General features: G+C 44.3%; 1 protein-coding gene across 2 annotated transcripts in view; it reads left to right on the forward strand.

Moving 5' to 3' along the window:
* Positions 1–14,445, forward strand: part of TBCE (tubulin folding cofactor E) — a 61,681-nt gene extending 47,236 nt beyond the window's left edge. For both annotated transcript variants that reach the window (XM_085869457.1, XM_085869456.1), the window contains exons 13-17: positions 5,336–5,480; positions 10,101–10,166; positions 11,023–11,082; positions 11,441–11,529; positions 12,547–14,445. In XM_085869457.1, the coding sequence (XP_085725583.1) occupies positions 5,336–5,480; positions 10,101–10,166; positions 11,023–11,082; positions 11,441–11,529; positions 12,547–12,639 (453 nt within the window). In that variant the 3' untranslated portion in view covers positions 12,640–14,445. The remainder of the gene's footprint in view (positions 1–5,335; positions 5,481–10,100; positions 10,167–11,022; positions 11,083–11,440; positions 11,530–12,546) is intronic.
* The last annotated feature ends 1,869 nt before the right edge of the window (positions 14,446–16,314 follow it).

The raw sequence follows: 16,314 nt of genomic DNA on the forward strand, positions 1-16,314 counted from the left end.
ACACCCTTTCTTGCACTTGTAAGAAACCAGCTCAATGCAGCTGTGAGCTGCCTCAGTTAGCCTGGTCCAGTAAGGTGTGTACTGTCCTTCTCCAGTCCTAGACCAACCCCAGTTGGTTGGTGGAGGGAGCTCTGGTGCTGGCAGCAGTATCTGACCCCACACATGTCCACCTTGATACACTGCCCTCTTGACATGTTCCTCCAGAGCTGCCTTTGTTGGAGGGATGAGCTGCACATTGTTCTTCCTTGAGAAGAATTTCCTCCTGGCCTTGTCAATGTCTGTGCATTTGCTGGTTCGATCATACAACAGGATCACAAACCTCTCAATGATGCGCATTGCATCGTCTGGTATGTCACGAGGTGCAGAGGACAGCAGCAGCAGCAGCCCCTCAGTGAGTTCTGGCAGTACCGTCCAGACTGCCCACGCAGTCTTCTTGCCATGTCTATGAAAACTAGACACAGTGTCGCATCCAGTTAGAGCGTGGAACATTGGCAGTGCACGAGCCTTCTCTCGTCCCAATCCAGCTGCTATTTCGTGTGCTGCTAGGTATCGGAAACTCTGGCCTGTTCCGAATGCCAGCCACAGTTTGTCTTCTGGTTGCAACTCCTGTGCCAGGGACACTGCCAGCACCACAACATCGGTGTCTACAGTCCGGATGAGTATTGCATGGTGTCCATGCTGGACTGCGTGAGATGAATGCAGCAACATCCGACTGTCAGCTTCTTCATGGTAACATGGGGCGAGTGAGGTCAGATCTGGCAGTCGTGGCTTGCTGAGCACTGCCTCTCCATCAGTAATGACGAGTTGCTTGTCCTCCTGGTCAAACCATTCCATGAGAGCTGCTGAGAGGAACCTGAACAGCTCGGTCTTGTTGCTGTCCACTCGTAGGAAGTTCTGCCAGTTTCCCGGTATGGCTGCGGCAGCCACCACACGTCTCCGCACACCTTGTCCCGGCTTTGCACGTGTACTACCTTTCAGTGAATCAGCAATAGGGTGTTTCACAAAATTTATTTTCACAAAATTTTCCCAGATCGCTTTTTGTCTTGTTCCAATTGGCATTGTAAGCATCTGTACCAAAAATGGAGTCAATTGCTGCACATTTTAGGGGTGGCACACTTTTTCAAAATGTTGACGTTTTTTTCTATTTTCAGGCATAATGGCATCAAGAAAGAAATGTAACTTGCTCAAGAAGCCCCCTCTACCTTCCATTTTAGGAGCTCGCCTTCCCTTAAAGGAGCAAGTGCTACTCCACCTCCTCTATCATGTTGAAGAGGGGAAGGTATTATCAAAGGCCACAACAGCAACAATGGATGAAGTAAAGAAGATATGGGAGAGAGCCAGTTTACCGACGATGACTGATGCCAATCTTCGAAAAAAGATCAAGAAGCTGTTTGCGGAGTACAAGAAACTAATAAAAGAGAAAAACAGAGAGACGGATGGAGCTCTTTTACGTCGTGAAACTTGGCTAGGGGATCTTCAGGACCTCTTCGATATTGCTGCAGCAAACATATTCGACCTGAAGATCCCCGAAGAAGACAAAGAATTTCTAAGGCGCCAAAGAGAAGACCGGATGTCATGCTCTTTTGGATGTGTAGGCAAGGTTCAGCAAGGGAAGGATAAGAGAAAGAGGGCAAGAGAAGCTGAGAGAAACGCAAGAGCTGAACACAGTGCAGAAACAATGGCAAAACAGAAGTGTATCCGAGGTACTCACACGCTATCTCGATTGAGGGAAGAAGTTGGACAAGATTCATCAACAGCCTCTGAAGATGGTTCAGACGAAGAGTTCGCTTACAGGGCAACGCCTGCCAAGCCCAGCCATATCTTACATGCAGGATTAAAGAAGCGAGGCTCATCTGAAGTACTTGTTGCTTCATTGACAACAACATGGGACAGAGAGGGTCTATCCAATCGTCAGGCTGCTGCATCCTTTATAGTGACAGCAAAGGGCTTGGGACATGATGTTAGCAATTACTCAGTAAGTTCCGCAACTGTCCATAGAGCTTAGGTTGAGCAATAAAAATTGTGAAAAAGTGTGCCACCCTTTACTGGTGTCCTATTGGCTCAATTTTTGGTTCAGATGTTTAAAATGTCAATAGGAACAAAGCAAAATGCGATCTGGCAAAATTTGGAAAACTTTTACTTATACCATTATATTGTGAACCACCCTAATCAGCAAGGTAAGTATCCCAGACCAGATCCAGGCGTGACACTGTTTGCAGCTTCGTGGACATATATGGGATGAAGATCTGTTGCGCATACTCTTCAAAGGTCTTTGATGCAGCCGGCTTCAGCATCTGGACGATGGCTGCTCCATCAAGCACAATACAGGTCGTGACAGGAGTCTCTGTCTTTGCGTCGGAGACTTCTTCCAAGCATGTGAGGATATCACTCTTGGTACCAGTGCAGAGGCTTCCACCAACAGACAATGCAGGAGGACATGCCTGATTCTCGTGACAAAAGAACTCCTCAAGGTTTCCATCCCTCATCTGGCAGCCAATGTACAGGCGTGCGAAGAGTTCACGGTCATTCTTGATGGCGGCGAGCTGTTGCTGACCTATGCTTTGGCTTCTTGGAGTGGAAGTGCTGAACACCTTCAGCTTGTTACGAGGAATGGGTGCGTCCACTGCCTTTGTTCTGTCCAACAGACACTCTCTGGTGAAAGCCTCGAACTGCCCTTGGCCAATCCTCTTGGCATTCATCACGGTCTCCACAGCAGCAGGATCTGCGATCTCCTTTGTGTCCAGTTTGACTACATCCTGACTCTCCTCCTCGAATGGGTTGCCCATCTCCTCTATGACACCGACGAGAGAGCGAACATCTTTCACAAATGAGGCCTGTACACTTGGCTTCTGATCATGATGACGTGTGTCTGCTGTTTGCCGTCTCCAGTGTTGGTACCCATCCTGGAATTCTTCGATCACCCTGGCAACTTCTGGTCCCGCAACCATCCAGCGACGTAGGGTACTAGGGTTGTCAGTGAGCCCAACTGCTCCACCGTCTCCTTTGATGCAGGCATTATTCTGCTCATGTGCCTGGTCAATCGGGATTGAAGAGAACACCCTCTGTGTTTTCTGAACGGTGAAGTGGCTTTCCCTGAATTTCCTGGCTACATCTGGGTGTTTGATGGTGAGTTTGGCCATGTCCTTCAGGTGCACTGGTATCCACCTAGCATAGTGGGTGTGATCCAGTGCATGGAACCAGGGGACCAGCTCTGTCAGAGCTGTATGAATGTAATGTTTCATAAAATATGCATATGAAAAACACAAATGAATGGGTCACTTTGTTTCCTAATGGGATGTGAATTTATATTTTAGACTGCCAGTATATATGAGATTGTCTGAGTTGTTACTAGTGATTTAGTATAGTTTTTTTTAATTTATATTTACAGAACTATGACATTCTTTACAATGTATTATGTTGAATCCAATACTTGCCTAGATAATTTCCAAATAAAATTATATAACAGACTGTGATAGATAATATTAAGTTGAAAATGGTACCATTGGATTCCTTGCCCCCAAAAATACATTTAGATACCAGAATCAAGTCAATAGCTGCATTACGTCCAGAGATAATAGCAAATGTAGATTTCAAGTGGCGGCCATTTTGAAATCCAATACGGCGGACATAAAGAGATAATTTCAAGTGGCCCAACATCTGAAAATGTTCGCAACATATTAATGTACATTTGTGCCAAATTTGGTGCTTGTATCACAAAATGCACAATTCTTTTGAATATTTGGGCTAAGCCGCCCCACTATCATATGATGTACGAATCGAAGCAATTACAGACATGCAAAGCACTGCATTCGATGATCCCATTTCAACTACAGATCCATGGCCATGAAACATCTGGCATGTGTTGATGGGCACGCAAACTGAAATGGCCCAAGTAGGACATGAGATACAGCAGGGACCCGAAGTGAACATGGTTTGAAAGGGAATGGAGGAGGGAGGGAGGTGTGAGGTTGGGAGAGGGGTGGGGGTGAGGAAATGACATGAGCATTACATTGTGGTGAGAAAAAGTTTATGAACCCATTAGAATTTTCTGTATTTCTGCATAAATTTGACTTAAAATGTGATCAGGTCTTCATTGATGTTGGGCTCCTCCAACAGTTGTTGATGTTCATCGGTCTGGAAAGGGTTACAAAACCATTTGTAAAGATTTTGGGCTCCACCAATCCACTATCAGGCAGATAGTGTAGAACTAGAGAAAATTCAACACCATTGTTACTCTTTCCAAGAGTGGTCGTCTTGGTGTGCATGGGAGGATAGCAAAGAGGAAACCACTACTCTCGAAGAAGAACATTACTTCTGGATGATCCAGAAGGCTATTGGAAGAATGTCCTATGGACAGATGAGTCGAAAGTGGAACTTTTTGGATGAAATGAGAAATGTTACATTTGGCGTAAACCAAACACTGTATTCCAACATAAGAACCTCATCCCAACCGTGAAGCATGGTGGTGGGAGTATCATGGTTTGGGGCTGCTTTGCAACCTCAGGACCCGGACGGCTTGCCATCATTGAAGGAACTATGGATTATAGATTGTATCGGAAAATTCTACAGGAGAATGTCGGGGCATCCGTCCATGAGCTGAAGCTTAACAGAAAGTGGGTCGTGCAGCAAGACAATGATCCTAAACATGCAAGTAAATCCACAACAGAATGGCTGAAGCAGAAGAGATTTTGTGTTTTGGAATGGCCAAGTCAAAGTCCAGACCTTAACCCAATTGAAATGTTGTGGCAGAACCTGAAGCGACCAGTTCATGCAAGAAAGCCCACAAATATCTCTGAGTTGAATCAGTTATGTAAGGAGGAATGGGCCCAAATCCCTCCAAGTGCTGGACTGATCCAGAGTTACGGGAAACGTTTAGTTGAAGTTATTGTTGCTCAAGGGGGTGCCACCAGTTACTGAATGTAAAGGTTCACATACTTTTTCTGACAAACAAATTGAATGTTGGACCATTTTTCTCAATAAATACATGAAAAAAGTAGAGTGTGTGTGTGTGTGTGTGTGTGTGTGTGTGTGTGTGTGTGTGTGTGTGTGTGTGTGTGTGTGTGTGTGTGTGTGTGTGTGTGTGTGTGTGTGTGTGTGTGTGTGTGTGTGTGTGTGCACGCGCGCTATTTGTTTAGTCATGTTAGGACTTAGGTGAGGATTTAATCACATTTTCAGTCAAATTTATGCAGAAATACAGAAAATTCTAATGGGTTCATAACCTTTTTCTCACCACTGTTATACATTGTAACCTCGGCGTCCTGATTCAGGAAAACCAGTCAGTACTCCTCGACAGCTGATGTCATCTTGAATCTGCACACCTTTGCACCTTGTGCAGGTGAGCAAGAAGGAACGGAGTCAAGCAGAGTGGGTCTACGTGAGGAGGTTTGGAGTGGAGTGGCAAAAAGCTGGAGGCCGGGAAGAAAAAGGTCCAAGTGAAGAATTCTTACAGCTTCACCCTCGATACCAGCAGCTCATTGAGAGTAAGAGTGGTGTGGTTGTGGTGTCTCTTGGGGGGGGGGGCATTGTTTTCAAGGTGCAGCATGGAGAAGGTGACGGGAAAGCCTGAGTATAAACAACATAAACTACTGCATGGACGCCCTTGATTGTTACCAAAAATCACAAGATGTCTTGGTGTTGCTTTTTCCCCATATCCCATGATGCTTCGTGCCATGAAAGAGTTCGGATCTTCCTGTGCAACCATCGGTTGCAACATGTGAAAGCATTCGAGGTCGAGCATGCAGCTAAGTTTAATTGTAGAACAATAAATTGCAATTACTTCCTTGATAATTGTGTTAAATGTTGCTCAGGAGGGAATGTCTTGGTAAGCATTAATTGAATGCGCAATCATCTGAATTGCTAACTAAAAGGACGAGCGTCCGTCCGTGTGTCACGCTTAATTCTAAAGAGTTCCTGCAGTCATATGATAATAAAAATGGTGATGTTGGTAAGGTAATGATCGATATATTTGGTTGGAAAGCAAATCGATGATTTTCTTCGAACAAAAATTAGTGTCCGTTTAATATTAAAAATGCGTGTTTTAATAGGGCGTCTTCCTGGGATTGAAAAAGAAGAAGGAGCAGGACCTCGAGCTTCAATGTAGCGGTTCCTGCTGTCGTAGAATAATAAAAATGGTACGGTCCATTGGAAAGCGAATATAATCTGTTTACTTGGAACAAAATTTTTTGATCCGTTTAGTCGTAATATAAAAAGTGTTTCTGGGATTGAAGAAAAAGCGTAAATGGGAACTCGATGCAGCAGTTCCAACGGTAACATTTATTATTTGATGACAGCAGGAACCCTTTAGAAGGACACCGAAGGAGCACACAAAATTATGTGCAGTATCATTATATTTCTCAAAGCAATATTACAATATACGAGTCTGGAGACGGCGATGGTTCACGAGCAATGTACACGGTTCGCCTTTTTTATTTTTTGACCTTCGAGGGGACGCCACGGGCAAACTGGCGGGAATCGGGAAAAACATAAATGATGAAAGTTGTAGTACTCGAAGAGCACTACTTGCATACCAACTTTCATTCGAAACAGTTGAAAACCCGAGGAGCTCGATGCCCAATTTATTGATTTTTTTTTGACATTTTCGAAGTTCGTGACCTTGTGACCTTGACATTGGGATGAAAATGAAAAATCGAGCTCCGTGGGGCTATGCAGGTGCCATTGGGCTAACCAAATACCGAAACCCCTGTCAGATTCGACAAACCCCCTAGGAGAAGATGTAACTTGAAACCGGCTACCCCCTAAAAACACATGTTTTTTTGGGCGTGGCTCCGCCCGTAATGGGCACAGCACGCCCATTATCAGGAAAACACAACGCGATCATGATATAAACCTCCCATCAAAATTTTATCAGGATCGGATCAAAACCCACGGAGCTATGCTCGGGACAGACAGACAGACAGACACACACATAACGAATATAGTGGTCACTTACTGACTCGTACATGTAATCAATAAAAGTACATGCAAGGAACACACAAACAACCACAGCCACCACCACAACAACAACAACTACTACTAAATGTTTATTTTTTATCAATCCCATCAGTGAAGCGATGGTTAGGCACACCTCGTCTCTTCCTAAATCTGCCTTGGAGTACAGCTGGTACATCAGGATTCTTCCTCAGGAAAACGTTTTGCAACCTGACAGAAATGTAAATAAATCTTGAAAGACGGAGTCGGAAATCTTAAGAACCAAACATCACATCTAACGCTGATGGTTCAGTTGCTCACCGGAGGTCACAAGCTCTGGCGGTTATCGTGTTCGTGTCGGCTCGTGACTGCAATTGGCATGTTAAACAAAGACCACAATCTGTTTATAATTTCACAATCGCTCTGTAAATGCTGTAAAGTCCAGTAACCTGTAACTTACTGAAGTATACTGGTATCGACAGTGGATGAATATGAATGTTATTTGTTTTGGTGTTCATCGTTGGTCACTGCTTATCCACTCGTTGGTGCTAATTACGTGTGCCAATGATTGGGTGTCATAAATTCCCATCGGATGACAAGAGTACGCGTCATATGTGAATGGAAATCCAATTGGTCACAAGAAGTTCAGGACACTGAACGTTCTGGACTTTTGAAAGTATCCCAATGGGAAATATGATACGAAGATTCAGTGTTGTTATTGTTTTACGACTTCGCCAAAAAAATTGTTCTTTCTTGTTGTTACACAATTCTATCACAAGCATATTGGGTTTACTCACCATAACCCGGCCTAGCTTCCAAGCATATTGGGTTTACTCACCATAACCCGGCCTAGCTTCCAAGCATATTGGGTTTACTCACCATAACCCGGCCTAGCTTCCAAGCATATTGGGTTTACTCACCATAACCCGGCCTAGCTTCCAAGCATATTGGGTTTACTCACCATAACCCGGCCTAGCTTCCAAGCATATTGGGTTTACTCACCATAACCCGGCCTAGCTTCCAAGCATATTGGGCTTGCCTAACCCTAACCCGGCCAAACTTGCAAGCATATTAGGCTTTCTTCACCATAACCCGTCTTAACTTCCAAGCATATTGGGTTTGCCTAACCTGGCCTAACTTCCAAGCATATTGGGTTTGCCTAACCTGGCCTAACTTCCAAGCATATTGGGCTTTCTTCACCATAACCCGGCCTAGCTTCCAAGCATATTGGGCTTGCCTAACCCTAACCCAGCCTAACTTCCAAGCAGATTTGGCTTGCCTAACCCTAACCTGGCCGAACTTGCAAGCATATTAGGCTTTCTTCACCATATAATAACCCGTCTTAACTTCCAAGCATATTAGGCCTGCCTAACCCGGCCTAACTTCCAAGCATATTGGGCTTTCTTCACCATAACCTGGCCTAGCTTCCAAGCATATTGGGTTTGCCTAACCTGGCCTAACTTCCAAGCATATTGGGCTTTCTTCACCATAACCCGTCTTAACTTCCAAGCATATTGGGTTTGCCTAACCTGGCCTAACTTCCAAGCATATTGGGTTTGCCTAACCTGGCCTAACTTCCAAGCATATTGGGCTTTCTTCACCATAACCCGGCCTAGCTTCCAAGCATATTGGGCTTGCCTAACCCTAACCCAGCCTAACTTCCAAGCAGATTTGGCTTGCCTAACCCTAACCTGGCCGAACTTGCAAGCATATTAGGCTTTCTTCACCATATAATAACCCGTCTTAACTTCCAAGCATATTAGGCCTGCCTAACCCGGCCTAACTTCCAAGCATATTGGGCTTTCTTCACCATAACCTGGCCTAGCTTCCAAGCATATTGGGTTTGCCTAACCTGGCCTAACTTCCAAGCATATTGGGCTTTCTTCACCATAACCCGTCTTAACTTCCAAGCATATTGGGTTTGCCTAACCTGGCCTAACTTCCAAGCATATTGGGTTTGCCTAACCTGGCCTAACTTCCAAGCATATTGGGCTTTCTTCACCATAACCCGGCCTAGCTTCCAAGCATATTGGGCTTGCCTAACCCTAACCCAGCCTAACTTCCAAGCAGATTTGGCTTGCCTAACCCTAACCTGGCCGAACTTGCAAGCATATTAGGCTTTCTTCACCATATAATAACCCGTCTTAACTTCCAAGCATATTAGGCCTGCCTAACCCGGCCTAACTTCCAAGCATATTGGGCTTTCTTCACCATAACCTGGCCTAGCTTCCAAGCATATTGGGTTTGCCTAACCTGGCCTAACTTCCAAGCATATTGGGCTTTCTTCACCATAACCCGTCCTAACTTCCAAGCATTTTGGGTTTGCCCCACCATAACCCGGCCTAACTTCCAAGCATATTGGGCTTGCCTAACCCTAACCCAGCCTAACATCCAAGCAGATTTGGCTTGCCTAACCCTAACTTCCAAGCATATTGGGCTTTCTTCACCATAACCCGTCCTAACTTCCAAGCATTTTGGGTTTGCCTCACCATAACCCGGCCTAACTTCCAAGCATATTGGGCTTGCCTAACCCTAACCCAGCCTAACTTCCAAGCAGATTTGGCTTGCCTAACCCTAACTTCCAAGCATATTGTGGTCGATACTTTGCACCTTTGGGGAATGGAACTGTAATTGTTGTTAAACTATTGATAACATGCACTTGTGCCGTCCGATTGATTTTATTGATTACTTAATGGTGCATTCCTTGCTCTTGCCATATGTAAATGTGTTGGGTTTGAAAGTTTGATTCAATATCTGTAATCCTTTGGGTTTTGGCATACATTTATTATCAGACATAAAAGGATACTCTGTATCTCGAAGTACTTGTTCACTGCCCCAACCCAAAGTTTTCATCTCTTCGGTTGTTCCACATCTCATTGGAATCCATGTTGAAATACACTACTTCCTCTAGTTCCACTTTGTCTCACTTCACCAGTTGTCACATACAGTGATGCAACAGTATTTACCACTTCTTTTACTTCTGACTTATTTTTCTCGATCCTTCTCCGTTTAAGTGTAGCTTAAATATAATATAACTTTGCCTTTGAATAGTGGTTGATTCAACTGGAACTCCTTTATGGCACCAAGCATACTGGGATCTGGTAAGATTGTCCATATTCTCTAACCATGTGCCAAAGCTTCAGTACCTCGTGTCGTGTATTTGGTTGCTGCAGAGTTTGGTGCGCCGGAGGAATCGGAGTTACAGCCATCTACGCACATAATGAAGGTTGATCTTTTACGTGAGTGTGGAGATGTGAATGTTCTCACCATTTTCATTCCTTTCAATCTTCCTGGTGTGTTGTGGAAGTGATGGATTTTCATGCATTCGTAACAACGTAATAACCTGCTGCACTATCTCGAGGAAAAGATAGTTCTCCAATCAGTCGTGGGCCATCATATAATTGAGAGAATTTTAAAACATAGGGGCAATACACCTGGGCACTCACCTGGTAGTGGCTGGATAAGATTATAATCAGGCAACCACTGGTAGGCATGGATGACCCACAAAATATGTAACGGAGAAGAAAGTAGATACTTTTGGAATTTATTTTTTAAATGCCATGAACAATCTTTGGTACATCACGGGTGATGAAGGTTGGAGTCAAGTTTCATCGAAATTGTGTAGTTTCAGAGAAGAAAGCAAATACATATTTGTGGGGGGGGGGGGGGGTAACCTCCACAGACTCCCTTGGGGCCAGGTTTGTTTTTATTTTTATTTTTTAATGCCATGAACAAACTTTAGTACATACATGGTGATGAATGTTGTGGTAAAGTTACATCAAAATTGTATGTGTAGTTTCAGAGAAGAAGTTGAAAGTATTTGTGGACGGACGGACGGACGGACTGACTGACACACCGTCCCATAAGCTCCCTGGAACTACGTTCCAGGTGAGCTAAAAACGGGGACTGGGTGTGGAGATTTTGGGGAACGGGAGTACAAGGAAGCATGGACAAGTCAGGGTGGCAGCCGGTATTGGCATTGCTTGGACTGGTAATTAATCTAAGTGTATGTTGGCATTCCATTTGAACATTGAACTCAAAATCCCAGCACGACAAACATTGTTTTTCCAACACCAACATTTCCTGCATTTTCAGCTTTGAACATCTTGTGTCCTGACCATCCGAAACGAAAACCAATCAAGAAAACTTTTCCAAGTAAGATGTAGTTGTACTTTCATTTTGGGTTCTGGTCGTCTGTATAATCGGTGAACTTTGTCGATCGTAGCGAGTTTTAGCTCGTCAACCGAGAAGTGTAATTTGTGAGTACGGTTAAAGTTCTCTTCTAATGTTGGATTTTCCACTTGCGGTGAAATGGTGTTTTTAAAACAAAAACACATTTGTGATGTCAATTTTGACACCGGACCTGCTGACATGCTCATCATGAGATGTCATGTATACTGGGGTATTTTTTGGGGGGTAAAATATCTCAGAAGCAGGAATTATGGTCATTCTAAATTCAAATTATTCTCATGTTGTGCTGGAGGTTCATTTTATTTTCATGTTTCTTACACAGGTGCCATGTCTCTACATAAGGTTAAAAGCTTCCTCGCACATCTTCTCAAGATCAAAGGTTGTGAACTCAACCTTTCCTATATGACTCAGGTTTGTATGTCTGTGTGTGCTTGCTTGTCGGGTATTTGTCACATTTGTTTTGCTTTTATTGTGTTATATTTTGTTTTTAGTATTCAAAATCTCAGCTCGTGGAAGAGCGAGGTGACAAATAGCAAAGAAAAGCAATGTACTGACAGTGGGGCAGCAGGTGAATGCAACGCGCAAGGAATGAAGGAATGAATAGGGAGGGATAAGGGAGAGGAAGGGATGTTTTCATTTAATTTTGGAGATGCTTCATAATTTGCATCATTTAATTTTAAGCAACATAATTGCATCTTAAAGTGTGCCTTTAATTGTTTTCATGGCAATACATTTGCTCCTCACTTAACGTCGTCGTTGCGTTCTCGAAAAATGTGACTTTAAATGAAATAACGTTTGGTTACGCTCGATTCGTAGATCCGGGATGTTTATAAACTCCTGCCCGCTATTTGACAACAGTGGCCAGGGCATTGTCCGAAGGTGGATTGCCTGTCCAAAAAGTACAAAAACATTTCGCTAACCTTCTTGCCAGAAAGTCATGGCTATTGACCCAGATTTGCCAAAGGATGCAAAGACATGCTCAGCGGCCAACATACCAACTCTAATACCCTACCGATGCAGTTCGACCTACCCTCTGAGAAAACACTTTAAACTCCATTTTGGGATTTTGGAATGTAAAATACAAGTACCCAGTGATCCTCTCTGGGTTTACCCACACCTTGTGCAAACCCCAAAAGCATTATTTACTTGTGGTTATGCACCGACCTATTTGCTGGGAAAACGTGGTTTTTGTTTCACGCGGGCACATAAAACCCTTGCGTCAGATTGGTCGTTTGAGTGTGTTGGATGTAACAATCGGATTTAAATGCATAATACAGTTCCGTCTCCTCCGGTAATCATTTGTTTCCGAGTGTGTCTCGATATTCATGAACCGATGGAAGCAAGTTTTGGCAAAACTGCTTTTTCAACACAATGCAAATGTAAAGAGATCGTTTGATGCAGAATTTTCATTTCGCGTGTGTACTGCAGGAGGGTTCTCGTGAATACCACATGCCAAATGACGTAAATCCCCTTCATTTCTATGCCATCGCACCGGGTGACAGCTTGCTTGTGCGTTGGTGAGCTGGCACGGGCCAGTGCTGGATGGAGTTCTTCCTCTCTTTGTAATTTCTTGCCATTTTTCACTGCAGTACTTTTTAATTTTTTTTTTAGGGAATAAGCCAATTTCTGCACATGTGTAACTAACAAAAATGAGCTTCTGTGTGTGGAACGGGCGACTGATTAACACTAAGACTCAAGTCGTAACAGATGTAGAACTTCTCGAAGCCCTGTACAGCGACGCGACATGTTGCCTCATTTTCATTGTTAATTAATTTGAGGCAGGGTTAAAAGCAGCTGGAATTTGTGTCCGACAGTAAGGTAGTCAAACTAGGCCAGCTCAAAGAGTAAAGATGACAAACAAGACATTGCACGTTTTGGAGTCATCTCTGCTTTGCTGCACTCCACGATGCACTCATTGAACTCAGTTGTATTACTGCGCTCTGCTGGACTTCTTGCTTCGAGACAATGTGGTTGAGACGGTGGCACGCATGCTGTTTAATCGGGCAAATATGTTCCCCAAATGAACGTGTTTGTTTAGTTTATCATCTTTTACCAATTGATTGTGTGCATTAATGTCTGTCACATGCTACTACAGACCCTGGGATACCACAGACTGTAAATGCTGAGGGAGGGATGGGAGGTAGGGGAGGGGGAGCGGCACAGATGGTCAGATCTCTCCCCTCTCCACCAAGTCGTCTGGGATATAGCTCAATAACCCTCGTCTTCATCGTTTGGCTTTTCTTCATCACTTCTTATCCATTACCTTCTTTTGTCCCAGATATTAAAGTTACATTTTGTTGGTGCATCCTGAATCATCTCTTTAATCCCAGTGTTGCCTTTTTCACATGCCTTGTCACCAAGTTTGCTGGATATCTTTTATGTACGTCATGAGTCCTGCAAGCGCTTTCTGTTGGCTTTATTCCCAGAGGGGTTAGGTAATGATATTTGTCTAATTATTATGTACAAGTACGTGCCCGTACATGTGTGGCCATACGTGCAAAAAAAAAAAACTTTAAAACCGCGAGCCAGAAACAACAACCACACAGGCCGTTCCTTCGCTCTCACATGCCCATATGTGCGTGGCCCGGAAGTTCGCATATCGCAGTTACGATTATTCACAATTTAGTTTTAATGGCCAATTATTCAATTAGCGCCAACGTATTTTGCCTTTTCGCAATGTCGTCGCAAGGAAAAACAAAAAGAGGAGGGAGAGAAAAAAAAAGTACGTGCAAAAAAACCCCAAAAAACTTTCAAACAACCACACAGGCCATTCCTTCACTCTCGTAAACGACGACTGGATTGGGGCATTGTGTTCTATAAATGCGCATAAGAAATCGAGAAATTATTAGAATACACGGTGATCACTATTCAGAAGTCCGTACGTTGTAACCCGTAATGGGGAACGCGGCTGAGGATCTCTTCCCCATCGGCCACGCCTACGCAGCAACGTGTCCTGTCATTGGTTGGTAAATAAATGGCCATAACTTGGGAAGCACTTGTCCGATTAATATCAAAACCTTGAAAAGGCACATCCACAGGGCCCCAGCAATATACCTGGCAAGTTTCAACGAGATCGGACCAGTGGTCGAGAAACAGCGGTCGCGCGCGCGCGCGCGCGCGCGCACACACACACACACACACACACACACACACACACACACACACACACACACACACACACACACACACACACACACACACACACACACACACACACACACACACACACACATACACACATTGCTGGAATTATAGATAGATGCAGTTCTTATTTATTACGCTTCTGTTCATTTTTGCATCAAATAAATGTTGAAATTTGTTTGGAAATGCTTTCTTTCCTGCCATTTGAATAATAATTGAAACAGAAGAAATGGAGATGTGTGGGAAACTGTCCCTTATTGAAAACTGGCAAACACAAACCGTGGCTTTGCTGACTGGAATATTAAAGAGGGAGGGGAGGGTGGGGAGCTAGGAGGGGATGAGGAAGGGGGAAGAGTGAGGAAGGAGGGGGGGTGGAAGAGCAAGCAAGGGAAGGGAAGGCAGTGTGAGGGAAAAGGAAATGAAGGGCGATAAAGTTCGCCCAAACAGCAACATTTTCTTTTTAACCGCCGGGTTCAATATAAAATTGGGTCGGAGCATTTAAAACCCACGCTATCTACCTGGCAAATGCCTGCCTGCATCGGTGCTCGAACATGCAGCAACCATTGCACCCCTTCCGGTTGGCTCACTAGGAATCTGATTCGGAGATATTACATCATGGGGAAGCAGCTTTAAATTCAAAACTCAACCGTCAGTCCGTAGCAGAGGGGGAGAGAGAGTGAGAGGGTAGCAAGGAGGAGGGGTGAGGGAGCTAGGAGGGAGTGAGGTTGTGTTGGAAATATAGTTTGTGCTTGGAAAAGCAAAGAAAGTTTAAATGACTCTTCCATGTCTTTTTCTCAAGATTGTGTGGGGTCAGGTGTTCTATTAACTCGAGTTCTGAGAGCTTTCTATGCCACAGAATCCATAAGAGGACAGAGGAGATGCTGGGGCAACCATCCACAGCAGAGAGCAGTACTTTATTGACTGATGTTTCAAGGCTTTGTAGAATGAATAGTTCTGATTTTCCAAGGAAAGACTTGGATCGTTACAAGATGCCCAGTCTATGGCTAGCTTTGGAGGCCAGCTTTGCAAATGTAGTTGGCCCAGGATCTTTCCTTGTACCAAAATTTAATATTTCTAGCAGTATGTATATTGGAGCAGTATCATCTTGGATAAAGACACCTCCTTTACGAAACAGTCTGGACATTCAGCTCCTGAACCAGGCCTTGTGGCCCTCTGTCCTTTTTAGACGAGACTTCCTGGTCTGCCCTCAGTCTTCTCTCCAGGCCCTTTTTCTTCCTCCTCCAATCAAGGTGGCTCCTTCCCCTTTCCAAAGGCAGGGTGACACCAGCTTGGATCAATCCTAAAACTTCAGAGTAAAATCAAACGAATGTCCTGCATCACCAGGTCCTCCGTGAACCACTTGCTCGTTGTCCTTCCACACGAGGTCTCTCTTCTTCTTGTCCTCTGGTGGGCAAAGTTTTCCTCTGGAATGCTGCCCATGGGGTTGGCACCGATAAAAGAAAATGTACAATCTTTTCTTCTGGGCTCCACAGGCCACTACACCACCATAGCCGCCACACTGGCGAGAGAAATTGTAATCGCCTTTCTCACACGTGACATGTTCCTCTGCGATGGAAAGTCCACACCTTGCCCACCCACAAAAAGAGGTATTTACGTCTACAAAATTACCCTGACTACCCCGTCTATACATTACATATGCTGCCTCCTCATCGTCATGTGTAATGATTTACTCCAACAAAAACGTGTTTCCAGTGCACCAAGTCCTGGAAAATTGTGAAGATGATGAATGTGATTTTGTGAAGATGAAGATGTAGTCCAGTCAATATACTGTTACGAATTTGGGAATTCGATTGCACACAACATTCAGGTTCCTTTAATCAGTTACGCCGATAAGTGCTTGTTCCCTAGATAGTTCACCTTCCATTGTTTAATGGGCAGAAATTGATTAGATGCGCTGTGATTTAATTTAATAGATGGGGAGCGATCACAACACAAAGGAAGACGCCCTCCCGTCCTGAATCACGGGATGTAAACAACTCCCTCCTACCCGGGGTTGAGCGGGGGGGGTGGGTGGGGGATGGAGCATGAGGGCAT

Source organism: Eptatretus burgeri, chromosome 2, assembly GCF_056783735.1.
Source record: "Eptatretus burgeri isolate ZD-2024b chromosome 2, Ebu_testis_v1, whole genome shotgun sequence".
Classification (NCBI taxonomy): Eukaryota; Metazoa; Chordata; class Myxini; order Myxiniformes; family Myxinidae; genus Eptatretus; species Eptatretus burgeri.